The 21117-nt window shown below is 68.6% G+C and overlaps 6 protein-coding genes across 7 annotated transcripts; 3 read left to right on the top strand and 3 right to left on the bottom strand.

Annotated features, from left to right (window-relative positions):
• The first annotated feature begins 564 nt into the window (after window positions 1-564).
• On the top strand, window positions 565-4595 carry GCDH (glutaryl-CoA dehydrogenase). Its single transcript, XM_054183461.1, has 11 exons — window positions 565-709; window positions 1219-1306; window positions 1453-1584; window positions 1802-1864; window positions 2425-2595; window positions 2956-3085; window positions 3167-3386; window positions 3466-3569; window positions 3645-3770; window positions 3856-4016; window positions 4096-4595. The coding sequence occupies exons 2-11, from the start codon at window positions 1225-1227 to the stop codon at window positions 4185-4187; spliced, it is 1281 nt and encodes a 426-aa protein (XP_054039436.1). The 5' UTR covers window positions 565-709; window positions 1219-1224; the 3' UTR covers window positions 4188-4595.
• Window positions 4596-4752: 157 nt separating this feature from the next.
• On the bottom strand, window positions 4753-7282 carry SYCE2 (synaptonemal complex central element protein 2). The gene is made up of 3 exons (XM_054183463.1): window positions 6629-7282; window positions 5883-6081; window positions 4753-5147 (listed from the first exon to the last, which is right to left on the bottom strand). Exons 1-3 carry the CDS (start codon window positions 6733-6735, stop codon window positions 4953-4955), a joined length of 501 nt encoding a protein of 166 aa, XP_054039438.1. The 5' UTR covers window positions 6736-7282; the 3' UTR covers window positions 4753-4952.
• A 117-nt stretch (window positions 7283-7399) lies between these two features.
• Window positions 7400-10886, bottom strand: FARSA (phenylalanyl-tRNA synthetase subunit alpha). Of its 2 annotated transcripts, XM_054183459.1 has the most exons (13): window positions 10702-10886; window positions 10490-10627; window positions 10305-10403; window positions 9645-9763; window positions 9473-9565; window positions 9264-9392; window positions 9066-9181; window positions 8890-8974; window positions 8707-8806; window positions 8452-8620; window positions 8302-8379; window positions 7750-7864; window positions 7400-7660 (listed from the first exon to the last, which is right to left on the bottom strand). In XM_054183459.1, exons 1-13 carry the CDS (start codon window positions 10855-10857, stop codon window positions 7555-7557), a joined length of 1503 nt encoding a protein of 500 aa, XP_054039434.1. In that variant the 5' UTR covers window positions 10858-10886; the 3' UTR covers window positions 7400-7554. The 2 variants fall into 2 exon arrangements, with proteins under 2 accessions (XP_054039434.1, XP_054039435.1); XM_054183460.1 differs by lacking the exon at window positions 7750-7864.
• Window positions 10887-11638: 752 nt separating this feature from the next.
• CALR (calreticulin) lies at window positions 11639-14761 on the top strand. Its single transcript, XM_054183538.1, has 9 exons — window positions 11639-11885; window positions 12859-12960; window positions 13052-13255; window positions 13334-13428; window positions 13521-13730; window positions 13821-13934; window positions 14037-14180; window positions 14273-14365; window positions 14460-14761. Exons 1-9 carry the CDS (start codon window positions 11654-11656, stop codon window positions 14628-14630), a joined length of 1365 nt encoding a protein of 454 aa, XP_054039513.1. The 5' UTR covers window positions 11639-11653; the 3' UTR covers window positions 14631-14761.
• Window positions 14762-15073: 312 nt separating this feature from the next.
• RAD23A (RAD23 homolog A, nucleotide excision repair protein) lies at window positions 15074-19170 on the top strand. Its single transcript, XM_054183539.1, has 9 exons — window positions 15074-15267; window positions 16161-16322; window positions 16431-16609; window positions 16878-16933; window positions 17294-17421; window positions 17513-17588; window positions 18103-18233; window positions 18333-18488; window positions 19018-19170. Exons 1-9 carry the CDS (start codon window positions 15130-15132, stop codon window positions 19129-19131), a joined length of 1140 nt encoding a protein of 379 aa, XP_054039514.1. The 5' UTR covers window positions 15074-15129; the 3' UTR covers window positions 19132-19170.
• A 370-nt stretch (window positions 19171-19540) lies between these two features.
• Window positions 19541-21070, bottom strand: GADD45GIP1 (GADD45G interacting protein 1). Its single transcript, XM_054183441.1, has 2 exons — window positions 20710-21070; window positions 19541-19930 (listed from the first exon to the last, which is right to left on the bottom strand). Exons 1-2 carry the CDS (start codon window positions 21039-21041, stop codon window positions 19594-19596), a joined length of 669 nt encoding a protein of 222 aa, XP_054039416.1. The 5' UTR covers window positions 21042-21070; the 3' UTR covers window positions 19541-19593.
• Between the last annotated feature and the right edge of the window lie 47 nt (window positions 21071-21117).

Here is a 21117-nt window from a genome sequence, read left to right on the forward strand (position 1 = left end):
TGGTGATGTCACAGCTGTGATGTAATGGGAGGCGTGGGAACAGTGACATCACAGCTCTGATGTAACGGGAGGCATGGTAATGGTGATGTCACAGCTCTGATGTAACGGGAGCCGTGGGAATGGTGATGTCACAGTTGCGATGTAACGGGAGGCATGGCAATGGTGACGTCACAGCCGTGGTGACAGGGGGGCGGGGGCAGTGATGTCACCGCCGCGAGGTCACGGAGCGGGGCCGATGCACCCCCCCAGGCCACACGGTGATGTCACACGCGCCAGGAGCTGACATCACTGCAAGGGCCGGCCGAGCAGGTGACATCACCAAAACCCCTCCCCGCCCCGTGTGACATCATCATCACCCACCGCCCCCCCCTTCTCGCTATGCAAACGCCCCCTCCCGGGCCGGGGGGGCCGGGGGGGCCCCGGGGACCAATAAAGCCTGTACAGCACCGACCCCCGCCCCGCGCCTCCCTGGGGACCGGGGGGGGGACATCGCGCCGCGGGGACCCCCCCGAGCCCCCCCCAGCCCCCAAGGTACGTCCGGGCGGTGGTTTGAGGGGTCCCGCAGCTCTGAGCGCCCCCCCCTCCCCGCACGGAGCCCGGGCACGCGCGGGTTAACGTCACGCCCCTCGTCGCGCCCCCCCGCCACACCCCCTGTGACGTCACGGCCGAGGGCGCCTCCGGGCCCGTTCGCCGCCGCCGAGCTCGCACGGTGCGGGGCGGGGGGGGGGGTCTGGGGGGGGGGGTCGGCGGCCGTTGCGGGGGTCGGGGTCAGCCGGGGGGCGGGGGCAGTAGGGGGCGGACTTGGGGGAGGGCTGGGCCACGGGGGGGGGCCGGGAGGGGGCAGTTGGGGGTCCCTGGGGGTAGTTAAGGGATCTCGGGGGGAGTGGTTGTGGGTCCCGGGGGCGGGGGTAGCTGGGCGTCTTTGCGGGGGGTAATTTAGGGTCCGGGGGGAAATTTGGGGTCGGGGGGGGGGGGGTAGGGGGTAGCTTAGGGTCCTGAAGTGGAGTTGGGGGTCTGGGGGGGGTAGTTTAGGGTCTGGGGGGGGAGTTGAGATTCTGGGGGGGGGGACAGTTTAGGAGTTTAGGGTCTAGGGGGGGGAGTTGGGGGGTCTGGGGGGGGGGTGGTTAGTCGGAGGGTCCCTGGGGGAGTGGTGGGGGGTCCCTGGGGGCAGTTGGGGGTCCCTGGATCAGTCGTGTGTGTCGTGTCCCCCCCTCCCAGACCCCCATGGCGCTGCGCCTGGCCACCCCGCTGCTACGCCCCCTCCGGAGCGGCGTCCGCTGGGGGGGCTCGGCCCCCCCCCCGCCGGGTGAGTTGCGACAGAGCGCCGATACACCCCCCCCCCACCCCCGTCCCGACCGCTGCTTTGAGGGTGGGGGGCACTTATGTGCGGCTGGTGTTGACCCACACCCCTGTGTGCCCCCCTCCTTGATGTTGCCACCCCCCCCACAAAAGCCTTCGACTGGCGGGACCCGCTGGGGCTGGAGGGGCTACTGGCCCCCGAGGAGCGGCTACTGCGAGACACCATGCGCAAGTACTGCCGGGAGCGGCTGCTGCCCCGCGTCCTGCACGCCAACCGACATGAGGGTACGGACCCCCCCCGCCTTCACCCCCCCCATAACCCCCGCGGCCCCCCCCATGTCCCCCCAGCACCCCCCCATCCCTTCAACACCACCCCTGTCCCCACCTTTGGCCACCCAGGGCCCAGTAGGGGCGCCCACCCAGGGGTGGTGGGAAGCCCCCCAGCCCCACTTCTGTGGGGGGGGTCCCCACCTTAATTCCCCCCCCTTGCCACCTTCCTCAGTCTTTGACCGGGAGATCGTGTCGGAGATGGGAGCGCTGGGGGTGCTGGGCCCCACCATCAAAGGTGAGTTGGGGTCCCAGTAAGGGAGCTGGGGAAGCGGGGGGGGGCTACAAGGGGCGTTTTGGGGAGGGGGCCCCTAGGGGTGAGGAGAGGGTTTGGAGGGGCTGGGGAGGCTGGTGGTCCTACTTGGGGGTGTTTAGGGGGGCAATGTCCTCTCATGGGGGTAGGGGGTCGTTCCTGGGGGGGGGCCGGGCAGAGGGAGCAGGGCTGGGATTCCCGGGGGTGGGGGGGCCAGGGGTCTCCGTGGGGTGTGACTGTCCCCAGGGTACACTGGGGGATCCTGGGGGTCTCCGTGGGGTGTGACTGTCCCCAGGGTACACTGGAGGGTTCTCGGGGGTCTCGGTGGGGTGTGACTGTCCCCAGGGTACACTGGGGGGTTCTCGGGGGTCTCCGTGGGGTGTGACTGTCCCCAGGGTACACTGGGGGGGTCTCGGGGGTCTCCGTGGGGTGTGACTGTCCCCAGGGTACACTGGGGGGGTCTCGGGGGTCTCCGTGGGCTGTGACTGTCTCCAGGGTACACTGGGGGGTTCTCGGGGGTCTCCGTGGGCTGTGACTGTCCCTAGGGTACGGCTGTGCGGGCACCACCTCGGTGGGCTACGGGCTGGTGGCGCGGGAGCTGGAGCAGGTGGACAGCAGCTACCGGTCGGTGCTGAGCGTCCAGTCCTCCCTCGTCATGCACCCCATCATGGCCTACGGGACCCCCGCCCAGCGGGACCGCTTCCTGCCCCCCCTGGGTGAGACCCGCACCGGGCGGGGGGAGGCTGTGGGCAGAAGGGGGTGGATACTGGGGCAGGAGAGGGGATCTCTCGGCATCTGTGGGGCAGGAAGGGGGGGTCTGTGGGGCAGGAGGGGGGTCTGTGGGACAAGTGGGAGGCCATGGGGCAGGAGGGGGGGTCTGTGGGATGGGAGGGAGGGGCATCTGTGGGGTGAGTGGGGGCCTGTGGGGCAGGAGGGGCATCTGTGGGACAAGTTGGGGGCCATGGGGCAGGAGGGGATGGTCTGTAGGGCAGGAGGCGTGTTCGGGGGAGTCTGTTGGGGCAGGATGGGGGAGCCGTGGGGGTCCCATGCTCCCCCTGACACACACCCCACCCCAGCACGGGGGGAGATGCTGGGGTGCTTCGGTCTGACGGAGCCCAACCACGGGAGCGACCCGGGGCGCATGGAGACACGGGCACGGTACAACCCCGGCGCGAAGACCTACACGCTGCGGGGCTCCAAGACCTGGTGAGCCCTGGGGCGGAGGGGGTGATGGGGACCCCCCCGACAGCCCCAGACCCCCCCTTGAACCCCCAACACCCTGCCCAGGATCACCAACGCGCCGGCGGCCGACCTGTGCCTGGTGTGGGCAGTGTGTGAGGGGGACGGGAAGGTGCGGGGATTCCTGCTGGAGCGAGGGACCCCCGGCCTCAGCACCCCCAAAATCGAGGGCAAATTCTCGCTCCGCGCCTCCGCCACTGGCATGATCGTGATGGAGGATGTGGAGGTGCCAGAGGAGAACCTGCTGCCCCACGCCGAGGGCCTGGCGGTAAGAGGCAGGGACACTGGGGTTTTTGGGGGGGTCCTGCCGTGGGATGGGGGGTCCCAGTGACACCTGCTCACCCCAGGGACCCTTCGGCTGCCTGAACCATGCACGCTACGGCATCGCCTGGGGCGCGCTGGGCGCCGCTGAGACCTGCCTGGAGACGGCACGGCAATACGTCCTTGACAGGTAACGCCAGGGGGTGCTTGGGGGGGTCCCACCAGACCCCCCCCAGCCCCACCACCACCCTACTTTCCACCACAGGAACCAGTTTGGGGGTCCGCTGGCACGCAACCAGCTGGTGCAGAAGAAGCTGGCCGACATGGTGACAGAGATCGCCCTGGGGCTGCAGGCCTGCCTGCGCCTCGGCCGCCTCAAGGATGAGGGCAGGTGGGTGCCGCCGTGAGGGGCCCGCAGGGAAAGGGGGTGTCGGGGATGGGGGTGGATGACAGCATCTCCCCCGTCCCCCCCCCAGGGCGGCCCCCGAGATGGTGTCGATGCTGAAGCGCAACTCATGCGGGAAGGCGCTGGCCATCGCCCGGGAGGCGCGGGACATGCTGGGGGGGAACGGGGTGTGCGACGAGTACCACGTCATCCGGCACCTCATGAACCTGGAGGCTGTCAACACCTACGAAGGTACCACCGTGCCGGGGGGGGGACACACACGGAGGGTCCTGCTGGCAACGGTGCCACCTGGCCGCTCCCTTGCCCGCAGGCACCCACGACATCCACGCGCTCATCCTGGGACGAGCCATCACTGGCATCCAGGCCTTCGCCCCCAGCAAGCCGCCAGCACCGCGGGGATAACCGGGATGGGGACGGCATCTGGCACCACAGCAGCGGCACGTGGCTGCAACGCTCTGCGGTATGACAGGCCTTGTGCCACCACTGTGGCCAGGACGTCACCCGTGGGAGACGCATCCATAGACTGGACCTGTGTCACCGACGGAATCAGCTGTCACCAATCGGACCCATATCACCGACTGGATCCCACGTTACCAATGGGACGCGTATCACCAACCAGACACAGTGTCACCAACAGGACAAGGTATCACCGAACGAACCCGCTGTCACTGACAGGACTCGGTGTCACCGGTGGGACCGGGCAGCCCCCTTTGTGCCGGGCTTTGCCACCGCGGAGCCTTTTGGCCAGTGAACTGCCCTGCTGCCTTTGCCGTCTTCGCAGCCACTCGCCTATAAAAGGTGGAAAAGCCACCCCGCGCCGGTCTCTGTTCATCAGCATTAATTAAGCTGCCACTGGGAGGGGGCCCTGCATCAGCACGTGTGGTGCGTGGTGCGGTTTGCCCCGGTGGGTGGGCGGCGGAACCTCGGCAGACCCCTCCAGATTCAGCCTTTGGGGCTTTTTTGCTCTTTTTATTCATGATAAATCCAAACATCAACAGCAACGGAAAAGCCCTTTTGGGCCAAAATCCCCCTTTCCTGCTCACAGCCACCTCAGAACAGCAGCAGCAGCAGGTGACGCACGTCCCACTCGTGGGAACAGCGGGCTGCCACAGGGCCAGGGGGGCTCCTGCGAGTTTTCGGGGGATCCCTGCAGATTTGGGGCCCGTATCAGGTCTCGGGCTGCAAGCAGAGGTCTCGGTAGGCCGCCTCCACGGTGCGGCAGACCTGCTGGAGCTCGGCCTCAGCCTGCCCCACTCGCTCCATCACCTCTGCCAGCTCCTGCAGCCGCTCCTGGATCAGCTCATTGTGGAGGCCGTAGAGGTGGAAGAGCCGCTCCTCCAGCTGCTCCGCCAGCCCTGAGACCTGCCGCGATGCGGCGGAAAAATAGGGGGGGAGAAACAGTTCTTGCTGGGGCACAGGGGCAGGCAGCGCTGCTGGCACGGCCAGCACCCGGCTGCCATCCCCGGAGGCGGGGTGGCAGCTGTGGCTGCCCGGGCTGGCACAGCTCCCGGCCTGGCTTGACTTGGCCGCTGCCACTGCCAGCTGCGCCCACGGTAGCCAGAGCACCGGCCGCGGTAGCCACCGAGTGCCGGGTCACTGTGGGCCGCAGCTGCTGAGGCCGGGCTGCCATCTGCGCCTGGGCCTGCGGGACCCCCCCACTCCTGCCCCCCTGGCTGTGGGGACGCCGGTGGGAGCAAAGTCCGGCGCAGCACGCAGCCGTGCGAGGACACCAAGGGCAGCCAGCGGCTGTGTGGGGACAGGAGTACCCTCTGCTCCCCACAGCGGGGCTGGAGGCAGCTGCAGCCACCCCCAAAGGGGCTGCGGGCGCTACCCTCGCCATGGCAGCGGGCGCCGGTGCATCCGGCACACCAGGCTCTGCAGCTGACGCCGGCGGCTGCTCGCAACACACTCCCTCCCCGCGGCACCTTGTCTCACTGCCCCCCTTCCATCCCCCTGCCCAGCCTGCCGCTAATTCGGGCGGAATAATGCAATTAAATGCCTCAAGCAGAGACCGCATGGCCACACAGCAGCAAGGGGCTTGCGTGGGCCAGGGGCTCCTCACACCCACTCCCCCCCTCCTGAGCCAGCGGCCCCCACCTTCAGCAGCAGGCTCTCCCTGAAGCCGCTCATGACGGTGTGATCCTCCTTTCGGCTGTCGTTCACTCTGTCGATCAGCTGCTGGGCGCGCTGCTGCAGGCCCCCGACGCTGGCGTCCAGCGAGGCAAAGTAGCGGGAGGCCTGGCCGTCCAGCGCCGCCTCTGTGCCGGGCCGGGGGCCCACTGGCAGACCCTCCGTCCTCGGTACAAACACAAGACCCGCACATCAGGGACCCGGGCAGCGATGTTAATTGGGAGATGTGGGGATCCCTGCTAACAAACGTGGCAGCCCACGGATATGTGTCACCCCATGGATATGTGTCACCCCCTCTCCACACCGCCTGTGGGGTTGTCACTCCCTATACACTCTTCTCTGTTCACCCTGGAGAAGAGAAGGCTCCAGGGGCACCTCAGAGCCCCTTCCAGTCCCCAGATGGGATCCAGGAAAGCTGGGGAGGGGCTCTGGATCAGGGAGGGGAGCCATGGCACAGGGGGAACAGTTTTAAACCAAAAGTGGGGAGATTTAGATGAGATATCAGGAAGAAATTCGTCACTATGAGGGTGGTGAGCCCCTGGCCCAGGTTGCCCAGAGAAGCTGTGGCTGCCCCATCCCTGGAGGGGTTCAGGCCCAGGTTGGACAGGACTTGGAGCAACCTGGGCTGGTGGAAGGTGTCCCTGGATGATCTTTAAGGTCCCTTCCAATTTAGGTCAAAACTGTGAGGCAACAGAGTGTGGAAAACCTGTTACCTGTCGGGGTTCTCGCTGGGGAGCTCGTCCCTGCCCACTCCTGCCAAGAAGGGGCTGTCGCCTGCTGCCGCCTCCACCTCGGGGACATCGTGCTGCTTTCGCGACATGCCCACCCTGAGGGCTTGTGGCCCTGGGGGCTGGGGCTTGGCCGGGGGTAGCCGGACACCCAAGTGGCTCAGGGTCTATGCTGCGCCTGGCACCTCCAGCCCCAGGGGGGGTCCCTCCGGGGGAACTGGGGAGATGGGGAGCAGCTGTGGGACCGGGAACCGGTGCGGGGGGATGAGGAGGAGACCGGGACCGGTGCGGGGTGGGAGAGGGACCCAGGCCCCGCCACCGCCCCCTCAGGGCGCTGAGGGGAGCACGGTGGGCGGGACCTCGGGAGGCGGGGAAGCGACTGGCAGCCGCGTCGGCCAATCGGCCCCCGCCTGGGGCGAGAAGGGAAGGTGGGTCCAGCCAATGAAAGGCGGCGCGGGAAAAGGCGGGAAGGGCCGGGCCGGGCGCTGAGGAGACGGAGCCGCGATGGCGCCGGTAGGACCGAGGAGGGGGACACGGACCGGGCGGCCTGTGGCGGGGCGGGGGGAGGCCGGTTGACGGGCGGGGGCCGGGCGGTTGACGGGCGGGGGCCGGGCTGAGGCAGCCCCGGGGGTCATGGGGAGCCACAGTTGGGGCTGGAGCGTCCGTGGGGGCAGCTCCTGTACGAGGCCCCCACCCTGTGAACACCCCCCCCCACGCACACGCAGTCCCCGCCCCAGCACAGGCATAGGCTCCGGGTTGGGCAAAGGGGCTTTATTGAGTCCCCCTCCTCCTGGGAGACAGGAGCCAGGGCTTTATCGAGGCCTCCTCCCCCCGGGAGAACAGGGCTTTATTGAGGGCTCCCCAACTCGCAGGCCAGGGCTCCATCGAGGGGCCCCCCGGAAGGCCGAGGCCTAGGTGTCCAGGCGGCAGAGCGGGCTGTCGTAGACCATCTGCAGGTTAATGCGGTGCCCCACCAGCTCGCGGATGTTGTTGATGCCGTATTTGATCATGGTGGGGCTGGCGCAGGAAGGGGGGGGGAGTGTCAGCAAGGATGGCTCCCATGCCAGGGACACCCCCTCCGGCCATTCTCCCCCCTCCTCACTCACCGCTCCAGCGAGAGCCCCCAGGCGATGACGGAGACGTTCTCGGGCAGCCCCATGGGCAGCAGCAGCTCAGGGCGGAAGACCCCTGAGTTCCCCACCTCCACCCACTTCTTCAGCCCTAAAGGGGGGGAGTTGCATGGGCCTCACCCCACAGGGGGTGAGGGGGGGGCCCCAACCTTGGGGCACCCTGGAGATGCCTTCCCTCACCAGGCCACCCCACAGAGGCACCCCAAAGCCCCCCTGCTCCAGGGGAGAGAGCGAGGGTAGGACGATCCCTATGCCATACGACCACCCCAGAGCCCCCCAGCCTGCCAGGGCACCTCAAAGCCCCCCACACCACAGGGGAGAGAATGAAGCAAAACTGGATGCCAGCCCAAAAAGTCACCTCATTTCCCCCCTGCTCTGTGGGGCCACATGGAGACGGTGGGGTCCCCACCACAGTCTGTGGGTGCACACGCAGACCCTGGGGCTCCTTGGGGGCCCATGCAGACCCCCTGAGACCCCCCGTGCTCCACGGGTGGGGGGGAGCGTGCGGAGCCCCAGAGCCCCCCTTACCCTCGTGGTAGCTGAACACCTCCATGCTGGGCTCGGTGTAGGGGTTATAGGCCGGCTTGAAGCGCAGCTGGGTGATGCCTGGGGACAGAGGGAGGAGTTAGGGGGGCCCCTGGGGAGCCCCCTGCCCCCTCCCCGGTGGCCCCCCCATACCCAGCTTGCTGAAGAACTGCCGGAGGGTGCCCATGAGGTGGCCGAGGGTGAGGCCGCGGTCAGCCACCACCCCCTCCACCTGGTGGAATTCGGCCAAGTGGGTGGCATCCAGGCTCTCGTTGCGGAAAACCCGGTCGATGGAGAAGTATTTCACCGGGGAGAACTTCTCCTGCGTGGGGGGGCGGGTAGCAAAGGATGAAGGGGGTCAGGTGGGGTGCCCCCAGACCCTCCTGTGCCCCCCTAGACCCGTCCCACCTGGCGGGCCAGCCGGTAGAGTGCCCGGGCACTGGCCGACGTGGTGTGGGTGCGCAGCAGGTTCTTCCTCGCCTCCTCCAGCCGCCAGTCGTACTTGTACCTGGGAAGGGGGGCTCAGAAGGGGGGACCCCGCCTGGGGGAGGGGGACGCAGCCCCCCAGTCCACCCCCAGGTCTGTCCTCACCCCTGTGAGCCGTAGCCTCCCTGTGAGTGGACCTTCTTCACCTTGGCCGTGTAGCCGGCGGGCAGCTCGGGGGCCTCGGCGGGATCTGGGGGAGGGGGAAAACAGATATGGAATAGGTCAGTGGGGTTTGGGGGGGGGGGTGTCCCCATTTCCACCCCCCGGCCCCCAGCACCCACCCTGCAGAAAGAAGGTGTCGTGCTGGTCGCGGGCCGGGTGCTGCTGGGGCTGGAAGAGGGCGTCGAAATTCCAGAAGGAGCTCTCCACGAAGTTGTCGGTGGGCATCTCTGTGAACCTGGGGGTTGCGGCGTCAGGTCCCCCCCTTCCCAGCTTGGGGGATCCCCCGGTGCACCCCCCCCCCGCCTCCCCCCACTCACCCCATCTCCAGGAAGATCTGGCGCAGCTGCGAGCGCACCTTCAGCAGCGGGTGGAGGTGGCCGCAAGCCGGTGGTAGCCCCAGGGCTGAGAAGTTGTAGGGCTTGAAGGGGAGCTGCCGCCAGGAGCCCCTGAGGGTCAGGGGGTCACGGTGAGGTCATGGAGGTCAAGGTCAGGGGGTCACGGCCAGGTCAGGGGGTTGTGGACTCACGTGGCGATCATCTCTGGCGTCAGCTCCGTCTCCTGCCGCGCCACTGCTGTGCTGAAGGCGCTGCCCTTGCGGATCCAGTAGGATTTGAGGGTGCTGGGGGGGGACACAGGTGGGGGTCAGGGGGGTTCTCCTCAACCTGCCCCCCTGCCCCGTGTCCTGTCCCTCCCCTCACACTTCCAGCAGCAGCTTCCTCCTCTTGAGCTCGGTGCGCTCACGTTCGGGCAGCCCCTCGGCCTCCCCCTGCTGCACCCGCCGCAGGCTCTCCTGCACCCTGTCCTGCACCTCCGGCACCTGCGGGGAGGGGGGGGATGATGGGGGGGGGGCACGGGGACCAGGGTGGACGCGTCATGGGGGGGTGGAATGGGGGACAGTTTGCCCCTGGGGCTGGGGACAGCCCCAGCCCCGATAAGGACCCCCGGGGTGCTCCAGGGGACACCCCCCCCCGGGTCACTCCGAGTTCCGGGGAAACCCCCGGGACCCTCCTGGCTCCGGGGAACCCCCTCCCTCAGGACACCCCCAGTTCTGGGGGATCCCCTTGGTCCCTTCAACTCTAGGGGAACCCCGTGGGACGCACCCAGTTCCAGGGGACCCCCCCGTCCCCCCACCGGGACCCTCCTAGTTTTGGGGGACCTCCTGCCGTTCCCCCCGGTGCCAGTGGACCCCCCGGGACCCCCCCGGTTCTGGGGGATCCACCCCTTCCCCTCCAGGTGATCCCCATCTGTCCTCCTGGGGACCCTCCCAGCTCCAAGGAACCCCCTCCATCCCCTCAGCTCTAGGAGTCCCCGTTCCCCCCCCGGTTCCGGTGGATCCCCCCCCCCCCCGGGTAACTCACAGCACGAAAGACGCGGGGGCCGCCGGGCGCCCCCTTCTCCAGGCGCAGCCACTTGTTGGCCATGGCCTTGCTGAAGCCCACCGAGCCGCCGGGCAGCTTCTGCAGGGGACGGGACGGCGCTCAGCGACCCGGTGTCCCCCCCGGTGTCCCGTTACCCCCCCCCCCCCCCCCCCCCCGGTGCTCACCATGGCGTCGCTCTGGGGCAGCCCCTCGGCCGGGAGGCTGCGGAAGAGCCGCACCTCGGGGCTGCCGTCCCGCAGCGCCTCCGCCCCCTCGGGGCTCAGCTCCCACCGCGTCGCCGACCGCGCCTCCGCCTCGATCACCTGCGGGGGACCGGGATCAGCACCGAGGGCAGCGCGGGGGGGGCGGCCCCCGGTACCGGCCCCACCGCTCCCACCTCCCCCAGCGCCTGCAGGCTCTTGACGGCCCCGACGAGCGTCTGGTGGTCGAGGCCGAGCGCGGCGGCCGCCTCCAGGCTGCAGAGGCCCCCGCCAGGCCCCGCCGCCGCCCGGTCCAGCCGCTCCAGCAGCAGCTCGGCCACGCTCGGCGACATCGCGGCGGTCGGAAGCGCTCCCGGCCGGCACCGGAAGGGGCGGGGCCTCGCTGGGGATGGGCGGTGCCATCTTGAGCGTGGCGAACGCCATCTTGTGTGGTGCGCGGCGCCATCTTGAGCGTGGCAGTAGTAGGGTGGCATGGGGAGACCACCGGGCGCTGCGAGAGGGCTGTGACGTCAGGAGGCTGTGGAGTGACGTCATGAAGCGCTAGGCTGGCTTTACGAAGTACCCTGCGGGGGGGGAACGTCGCTTACAGCGGCAGGCCGGATCCAAGGGGAGCGCCAGCCCCTCATGGGCAGCGCGCCTCCCCCCTCCCCGGCCTGCACCTCCCTGTTTCACGTGTGCTATGACATCATTGGGCTACGTTACATCACAGCTCCATATTAGGTCATAAATATTTTAGATGAAAACAAGACTCCCCATCCTCTGTGTTATATCATCCCCCCCGCCGCGCGTTCCCCCGACATGTCGGGACCCCGACCCGCTCCCCGCTGCTATTATGGGATGGCAGGCGCTGCCCCCCACGTGGTCTGAGGGGGGGGTGGGTGGGGGGAACTGGCCCTTTAAGAGTGCCCGTGCCCACGTGACCGCGGTGACGCACGCGCGGAGGGAGGGCGGGCGAGCGCGGACGGGGGGGGGGGGGCGTCTCCCTCCGAACGCGTGGTCGCTGCCCATTGGCTGCCGCGCTCAGCCAATGGGAAGCGGCCATCTGGGACGCCAACGTTCGGGGGCGCCGTCGCCGCCGGCCAGCGGGCGGGCGGCCAATGGGAGCGGGCCCCAGGCGGGCGCGGGCCAATGGGCCGGGGCCGGAGGCGGGCCGAGGGGCGGCGGGCGGATAAAAGGCGGCGGCGCCACCGCCCCCCTCCGCAGTGCCGGGCGCCGCCGGGCCAGGAGGGAGGGGAAGGCCGCGCTGTGTGGGGACCGACCGCCATGAGCCGCCTCAGCCTCCCCGTCCTGCTCGGCGCCCTCCTGGCGCTGGCGGCGGCCGGGCCCACCCAGTTCTTCCGGGAGGAGTTCGGGGATGGAGGTGAGGGGGGGCCGGGGCGCGGCCTGCGGGGTCCCCTGAGGTGACGGGGGCCTGGAGGGGAGGGTCCCAGAGGTGAGGGAGGTTGTGGAGGCTGGGGGTCCTATGAGATAAAGGGGAGTCCCATGAGGTGAGAGGGGTTATAGAGGCCTGGGGGGTCCCCTGAGGTAAAGGCAGTTGGAGGGGGGTCGCCCTGAGGTGAGACAGGTGGCTGTAGGGAGCCAGGGTGTCACTTCAGGTGAGAGGGGATATAGGGGGGGCCTGGGAGCCTCCCCCGACCTGGAGGTCGGGGTCTGTGCGTGGGGGTAAGGGGTGGCCCGGTTATGGGAGTGGATGGGGGGTGTCTCACCTGAGGGGAGAAGGATGAGGGTCGTGGGGGGGATGAAGGGTCTGGGCTGAGGGAGGATCTCTGGAGGAATGGCGGGGGGGCAGGGTGAAGGCTCTGGCTTTAGTCTACTCAGGTAGAGTGGGGAGAAATAAGGGGGGGCTGAGATGTATAGGAGTGGGTTAGTGGTCAGGTGGAAGATGGGGGGGCTCAGGGCCTGCTTGGATGGGGGGTCCTGGTGAGCATTTCCCGCTGGAATGGGGACCTGGGAGGATACGCGGGGCTGAGAAGCCCCCCTAAGCTGGGGGGAGAGAGGCAGTGGATGGGGGCTTCTCATTGCGGGGGTGACACTTGGGCATTGGGGTGTTCCCCGTGGGGAGAGGCCAGACAGGAGCTGGCTCATCCAGGGGATTTGTCCTTCCCCGGGCCCCTAAATCCTCCCACAGCAAGAGACACCCCAAGGCCTGAGCTCCCTCTGTGGCTCACAGCAAAATGGGGGGGGGGGGGGCCAGCCCTGGCTGTGGCTGGGCAGCTCTTCTCAATGAGCTCCTCTGGAGTGTGACAGGCCTTGGGAGCTGCCCCGGGGGTGTCAGAGTCCCCTCCTCAGCCATGGGGAGGGGGCTCAGTGTCCTGATCTCTCCTCTCCCGCAGATGCCTGGACCCACCGGTGGGTGGAATCAAAGCACAAGTCCGACTATGGCCGGTTCGTCCTCACAGCTGGGAAGTTCTACGGCGACGCTGAGAAGGATAAAGGTGAGGGGACCCCCCGGGACCGGGCTGTGCCAGGTGGGGAATTCCTGGAGCTGGGAATCCCCCCCATCCCAACACGCTCCTCCTCCCACAGGCATCCAGACAAGCCAGGACGCCCGGTTCTACGCCATCTCCTCCCGCTTTGAGCCCTTCAGCAACCGGGACAAGACGCTGGTGGTGCAGTTCACGGTGAAGCACGAGCAGAACATAGACTGTGGCGGTGGCTATGTCAAGCTCTTCCCGGCCAGCCTGAACCAGGAGGACATGCATGGCGACTCAGAGTACAACATCATGTTCGGTGGGTCCCTGCTCCGCCCCCACACCCCCTATGATGCCGTGTGGGACTCCCCCCCTCACCCCCTTTGTCCCCCCTCAGGCCCTGACATCTGCGGCCCCGGCACCAAGAAGGTCCACGTCATCTTCAACTACAAAGGGAAGAACGTCCTGATCAACAAGGACATTCGCTGCAAGGTGGGGGGGGTGGGCAGGGGGCACAGGGGGGCTGCCTTGCCCTGTGTGTGGGGGGGTGTCTCCAGCCCCGCTGAGCCCCCCCCTGCCCGCAGGACGACGAGTTCACCCACCTCTATACGCTGGTGGTGCGTCCCGACAACACCTACGAGGTGAAGATCGACAACGGGCGGGTGGAGTCGGGCAGCCTGGAGGAGGACTGGGACCTGCTGCCCCCCCGCAAGATCAAGGACCCCGAGGCGCGGAAACCCGATGACTGGGATGAGCGGGCCAAGATCGATGACCCCGAGGACACCAAGCCTGAGGTTTTTGGGGGAGTCTGAGGGGTGTAGGGGAGGTCGGGGGGGTCGGGCTGTGGCAGTGTCCTGACGGGACGTGTGTGTGTGTGTCCCCAGGACTGGGACAAGCCCGAGCACATCCCTGACCCTGATGCCAAGAAGCCAGAGGATTGGGATGAGGAGATGGACGGGGAGTGGGAGCCCCCCGTCATCCAGAACCCCGAGTACAAGGTGAGGCCGGGGCTCTGCGCAGGGTCGGGGTGGGGGGGAAGGCTCAGGGACGGGCTGGGACCCCCCCCCCCCCCCGCCGCTGACCCCCTTGTCCCCCCACAGGGCGAATGGCGGCCCCGGCAGATCGACAATCCCGATTACAAGGGGAAGTGGGTGCACCCCGAGATCGACAACCCCGAGTACAGCCCCGACCCCCACCTCTACGCCTACGACAGCTTCGGTGTCATCGGCCTCGACCTCTGGCAGGTGGGTGGGGGCGACAAACCCTCCCCCAAATTCCTGTGTCTTCCCTCCTGAAGTTCTACGTCCCCCTTTTCTGACTCTCTCTTATCCTGCAGGTGAAATCCGGCACCATTTTTGACAACTTTCTCATCACGGATGATGAGAAATTAGCAGAGGAAATCGGGAACGAGACCTGGGGGGCCACCAAGGTAGGGGCGGAGGGGGGAAGGTGACACCCCTCCCACCTGCGACCACCCCGCCTTCCCCCCACGGCTTTATTCACACCCCCGCCCCCTCCCGCAGGAAGCCGAGAGGAAGATGAAGGAGCAGCAGGACGAAGAGCAGCGCAAGAAGCAGGAGGAAGAGGAAAAGCAGCGGAAGGAGGAGGAAGGGGAAGAGGAAGGGGACGAGGAGGAAGACGAAGAGGAGGAAGAACCCGAGGAGGCGGAAGCAACCCCCCGGGACGAGCTGTGAGGGGAGGGGGGGGGAAGGGAGGGTCGGCGAGGACCGTAAATGTCTCTGTGAGACCTGGACTCTTTTCTATGGCCGCCGCCGCCCCACCGGGACACGGCGCCGGTACCGGGAGGGGGGGGCGCTCGGCCACCCAGCCCCCTGGGGGTGTGTGGGGCCGAGCCCCCCCCCCGCTCCCGGTACCCTCGGGGTTGTGGGGTGATGGGGGGGATTGATGTTCCGCGGGCGCACGCGACTGTACGGGTGTAGCGATCCGGTTTCTATTAAATTAACGCTTTCGTCCCGGTTTTTCCGCGCCATCTTCCGCTGGCCGCCGCCATTTTGTGCCGTGTCGTCACGTGACGCCCGCGCCGCCTCACGTGATCAGGGCGCCGCCTATAGGGGGAGGGAGCCTGCGTCACGTGAAGGGGCGGGCGGAGGGGGGGAGGCGGTGACGCTCTTCCGGCCCTGCGTCACGTGGCGGAAGCGGCGGGGCGCCTAAGATGGCGGCGGCGTGAGTTGCATGTTGTGGGGGCCGCCGGGAGGAGCCGGAGCCGCCGTTGCCGTTGCCGTTACCGCCGCCGCCGCCATGGCGGTGACCGTGACGCTGAAGACGCTGCAGCAACAAACCTTCAAGATCCGGATGGAGCCGCACGAAACGGTGAGCGCCGAACGGGGCGGGCGGGGATGGGCCTCACCCCCCCCCCCGCCCCCCCACCAGCAAACCGCCACCGGCCCCGGGCGGCCCGGCCCCCGCCCCGCCTCATCCCGCCGCTTCTGCCGCGCCGTTGTGACACCCCCTCCCCTTACGGCGTGGGGGGGATCGCCCCCCATCCGGGGTGGCCTCAGTGTTCACCCCCCGCCTCCTTTCTGGGAGGGGGGGTTGGTGTGTGCGTCCCTCCCGCCGCCTCCTTTTTGGGAGGGGGGTGCTCGGCGTGTGTCCCCCCGCCTCCTTTTTGGGAGAGGGGCTCCCGGTGTCGTTATTCGCCTCCTTTTTGGAGTGTGGGGGGGAGCTCGGTGTGTCACCCTCGCCTCCTTTTAGGGAGGGGGGCCTCGGTGTGTGCCCCCCCCCCCCGTCTCCTTTTTGGAGTGGGGGGATGCGGTGCGTCACCCTTGTCTCCCTTTTAGGGAGGGGGGCGTCTTAGTGCGTTCTCTCTGCCTCCGTTTTGGGGGGGTGGCGTTGTCCCCGCCGCAGTGTCAGCCGTTGGGGTGGGGCGCTCGCTGCTGTCGTGCAGCTCCGGAGCTCCCCAGATACTCCAGGCCCCGACGCCTGAGTCCTCTGCATGCTGCAGGGGGGGGGGGGGTTGCGGGGGGAGGGGTGGAATTATTTTTGCAGGGCTGGAAAGCAGGAGACTGGATGCCCCCCCCCCCCGCGCTTGGAGCGGCCCCCCCCAGATGCTGCTGTCTTCACCTCGCCAGATGGCACAGGGGCTCTCCTGTTTCAGGGGCGCTCTTGTTGGTTTCGGTGGGACCCCGTGTTTTTGGGGTGACCCCCCATTTCGGGGCTGCCCCTGACCGCCCTCCCTGGGTGTTGCCCCCCTCCCCCCCCCGCAGGTGCGGGCGCTGAAGGAGAAGATCGAGGCAGAGAAGGGCAGCGACGCCTTTCCTGTGGCCGGGCAGAAGCTCATTTACGCCGGGAAGATCCTGAGCGACGACGTCCCCATCCGTGAGTACCGTATTGATGAGAAGAACTTCGTGGTTGTCATGGTGACCAAGGTGAGACACACACACACACACACCCCCCTCGAGATCCCCCCTCATCCCTCAAAACGGGACCCCTCCAAACCCCCCCCCCCCACTTTCTCACACCCCATCCTCGTGCAGGCCAAGTCTTCGCTGGGCGCCGCAGCCCCCGAGGCCAGTGCCGGTGGCACCGCGGAGCCTCCCGCGGCACCAGGGCCCCCCCCGGCCGCCGACGCCATCCCCCCGCCACCAGCCGCCCCCAGCGAGGAGACGCCATCCCAGGACCTCCCTCCACTCACCCTCTCAGAGCCCGCAGCAGGGTAAGGGGGGGCAGAAACCCAAGGGGGGTGTGGGGGGGGTCTCATTCTGTTGGTCGGGGCACAGGAGAGGCTGAAACAAAGCGTTTAGGGGGCTGTGGGGGGGTTGGGGGGCAGCCCGGAGATTTGGGGAGGAAGTAGCAAGAGAGTGGGGGCTGGGTCAGCACTGGGGGGGGGCTGGGGGGAGGTACAGGGGGTTTCGGGGGGGCCGGCTGTGCCCCAGAGCTCCCAGAAAGGCCCTGTCTGCCACGTCTCTCTCTTGAATCCGCAGCTCTGTTCCCCCCCCAGGTAGCGCGGGGCGCTCGGCCGACGCCGCCTCCACCCTCGGTGGGTGCCGGGGGATGCGGGATGGGGGCGGTGGGGAAGGGCACGAGGGGGAGGAAAGCGGTGGGATGCCGGGGGTGTGGGGAGGTGGGGGTGGGGGCTTCGCAGCATCGGTGGCCCCTGAGGTGGGGAGGGCTCTGGAGCGGGGGGGCGGGTCGTGTGCGGAGGGGAGGGGGAGGCGCTGTGGACGGTGTTTTGGGGTCCCCAGATGAGGGAACAGGGCAGGTAAATTGGGGTCTCTGAAGCTCGGGGTTCTTGTTACGGGGCAATGAAGGGAAATGGGGGGGTGGGTTCTTGTGGCTGGGGGGTCCCCGGGGCGGCGCACGGGGGGGTCCCAGGCCTGTGCTGACACGGGGCTGGCAGTGACGGGCTCGGAGTATGAGACGATGCTGACGGAGATCATGTCGATGGGCTACGAGCGGGAGCGGGTGGTGGCCGCGCTGCGCGCCAGCTACAACAACCCCCACCGCGCCGTCGAGTACCTGCTGACGGTGAGCTGGGGGCTGGGAGAGGGGGGTCCTGGGGGGGCGGGGGGGGCTGTTCCAGGCCCCACCTGAAACCCCCCAACCCCGACCTCCCCAGGGCATCCCCGGCAGCCCCGAGCCCGAGCGCCCACCCGTGCAGGAGAGTCGCCCCCCGGAGCAGCCAGCGCCAGAAGGTGGGTGTGGGCCGGGCTTTGGGGGAGGGGGGGGTTTAAGACCATGCCCAGTGGGTGGGGCTACGGGTGGCCACACCCATGAGGGGTCTTGGGTGGGGCTGGGAGGCTCCTCCCCCTTTTGGGTGGGGCCCAGAGACTTCTCCCCTTTGGGGTGTGGACTGGTTGCCCCATCATTTTGTGGGGGTGTGGTTTACATGCTCCCCCCATTATGGGTGTGGTCTAATGCTAAGTACTGCCCCTTTGTGGGTGTGGCCTGGGTGGGTGTGGTCAGTGAGTGGGCGTGGCTGAACCTGGCTCCACCTCGCGGTTGTCAGTAGGTATCAGTAGGGACCAGAGTTAACAATGTGGCTGCTCTGGGGCCACGAGTCGCGCCAGGTGACTCACAGGGCTTGAGGTAGCACCAGGTAGCCGGGGGGGGTGTGGGGGGGTGTGTGTGGCCCGGTCAGACCCTGCCACCGGTGGGTGTGGCTCCGTCTGGACCCACCCCCTGACCCCCCCCCACCCCCCTTTGCAGGAGAGAACCCACTGGAATTCCTGCGGGAGCAGCCCCAGTTCCAGAACATGCGGCAGGTGATCCAGCAGAACCCGGCCCTGCTGCCTGCCCTGCTCCAACAGCTGGGCCAGGAGAACCCCCAGCTGCTCCAGGTACCGCCCCGAGGATCCCCCCTGAGACCCCCCAGCCCCTCCCCCCCGAGGATACCTCCCCGCTCACCCCCCCCCCCCTCCCCTTTCCCCCCTCCCCAGCAAATCAGCCAGCACCAGGAGCAGTTCATCCAGATGCTGAACGAGCCGCTGGGGGAACTGGGCGACCTGGAGGGGGAGATGGGCGCCATCGGGGACGAGTCCCCCCAGATGAACTACATCCAGGTGACGCCTCAGGAAAAAGAAGCCATAGAAAGGGTAAGGGCGCGGGGGCACTGGGGTGAGGTGGGCAGTGGCAGGGTGCAGGGGGAGCTCCTGCCCATCAGTAGGGACCAGGATTAACAGTGTGGCTGCTCTGTGAACACAAGTCACCCCAGGTGGCTTACAGCCATCAGTAGGGACCAGAGTTAACAGCGCTGAGGAAGATGAGGAAACAGCCCCGTTAGAGCTGTTATTAGGCCCCAGAATTAACACTGCTGGGAGGCACAGTGACCTTAGGGCTGCTGGGAATGGCAGCGGTTGGGCTGCAGTCATTAGGCTCCAGAGTCAACAGCAGCAGAACGTGGCTGTTGGTGGGAACCAGAAAACCAAGAGCTGCTTTTTAACCATCATTAGGGCCCAGAGTTAACGCTGGGAACGCACAGAGAGCCAACGCCGGGTTGGGGGGGGCACACAGCGCCACCCACCGTTAGGACCAGGAGTTGAGGGTGGGAAGTTGTGCCCGTGTCGGGGTGTCGGTAGGGCCCAGAGTGAACGTTTTTTCCCCCCCCCCCGCACCCGGCGGCAGTTGAAGGCGCTGGGCTTCCCCGAGAGCCTGGTGATCCAGGCCTACTTCGCCTGCGAGAAGAACGAGAACCTGGCGGCCAACTTCCTGCTCAGCCAGAACTTCGACGACGACTGAGGGACCCGGGGGAGGACGCCCCTGGGGGGGGAACGGGGGGCGGGGGGGGGCGCATGGGGTCTGCGCTGCCCCTAGGGAGGGGGGGTCCTGCTGCGGGGGGGGGGGAGGGGAGGGGGGGGGCTGTGGCTCTGCCTTTTGGGGAGAGGCAGGACTGGGCCCCCCATTGCGCCCCGAGGGAGCAGCAGCGATCGGTGGATCCCCCCCCCCCGCCCCCCAACGCTGGGGGGGGGGGGGGGTTGCTCCACAAACCGCTTTCTCCTGTCCTGACCCCCCCCCACCCTCCCAACAGCCCCAACCCCCCCTGCTTCCCCCCCCCCGCCCCCGCCTTCCCCCGTTTGGCCCTGGGGGGTGGGGGGCGGCGCCGCGGGAAGAACTACAATTCGGGGGAAGAGATTAAACACAGAATTTTAACCCCATTTTTGGGGGTGTGTGGGTGTGTTTCCGGAGGGGGGGGGGGGTCGCTCAGGAGGTGACATCCTCCGGGGGGGGCCGGGCGGCAGCGGCGGCCTCGGCGGCGGCCATGGCGCTGCGCGCGGCCTCCTCCCGCTCCTGCCGCCGCCGCCGCTTCTCCTCCCGCCGCCGCTGCCGCTCCAGGTCTTGCAGCAGCGCCTGGGCCCGGGCACCGGCGGCGCGGGGGGGGGTCCCGGGTCGGGAGAGCCCCCCCAGCCCCGCCTCGGCCAGCAGCCTCTGCCGTCGCGCCGCGTCCTCCCGCGCCCGCTCCCGCGCCGCCGCCCGCTCCTGCCGCCAGGCGCTCACCCGCGCCGGCATCGCCTCCAGGCTGCGGGCCACCAGCTGCCGCCTGGGGACAGGGGGGGGGACACCGTGGGGACACCCCGATGGGGGGACAGTCCCCCGACCCCCCCCCCCACCACCACCAATGCTCACAGTTCTCCCAGCGCTCCGTCCCCGCCAAGTCCCAGTGCCCACAGCTCCATCCAGCCCCGATCCCAGTTCTGCCCCTCCCGGACTCTGATCCCAGTTCTCCCACTGCCACCAGTGTACCCTGCAGTGCCCCCCCCCCCCCCCCCCAAATCCCGGTCCCCATTCTCCCAGTTTTCACCACTTCTGCCACCCCACCGACCCTGATCCCAGTTCTCCCAGCGCCTCATGTCCCTTTTCCCCCTGCCCCGGCAAGTCTCAGCGCTCGCAGTTCCCCCCCGCCCCGATCCCAGTTCTCCCAGCGCCTCCCCGACCCAATTCCCGTCCCTCCCAGTTTTTACCTGTGCCCCCACTGCCCCCCCGGTCCCGCTTTCCCCAGTGCCCCCCCCCCCAGACTCCGATCCCAGTTCTCGCCGTGACATCGCTGTATCCCCCCGTTCCCCCCCCCCAAACCCCCGATCCCAGTTCTCCCAGTATCCCCACTCCTCCCGGTGTCCCCCCAGACCAGATCCCGGTTCTCCCCGTGCCGCCGGTGTGTCCCCCAGTGCCCCCGGACCCGATCCCGGTTCTCCCTGTGCCTCGTGTGGCCCCCCCCCGTCCCAGTGCCCGCAGTTCCCCCCCGCCCCGATCCCAGTTCCCCCCAGTCCTGCCACCCCCCGCCCCGGTGCCAGTCCCCCCCGTGCCCCCGCCCCGCCCCACCTCTCCTCCCGCCGCCGCTCCTCCTCCCGCTCCCGCCGATCCAGCGCCGCCTCCACCTCCCGCAATGGCGGGTCCCACTCGCGCTCCTCCGCCTCGGCCGCCCGCAGCTGCTCGGGGCTGGGCCAGAGCCGCCACACCGGCACCGCCGCCGCGTCCCCGAGCCGCCCGAACCGCCGCGCCGCCGCCCGCAGATCCGCGGGGTCCGCCGGGGCCGGGCCCGTGCGGCGCCGCAGCGGGGCCGCCCGGTAGAGCCGCGCCGGGGCCGCGATCGCCAGCGAGGCCCGGGCCCGGCTCAGCGCCGCCGACAGCGCTCGCCCCATGGGCGGCGCCATCTTGAGCGGGGCGGCGGAGGTGACGCACCGGAAACGGCTGAAGGCGCGGGCGGAAGCCGGGCAGGGAGGTGAGGGG

The sequence above is a fragment of the Rissa tridactyla genome, chromosome 25 (assembly GCF_028500815.1).
Source record: "Rissa tridactyla isolate bRisTri1 chromosome 25, bRisTri1.patW.cur.20221130, whole genome shotgun sequence".
Classification (NCBI taxonomy): domain Eukaryota; kingdom Metazoa; phylum Chordata; class Aves; order Charadriiformes; family Laridae; genus Rissa; species Rissa tridactyla.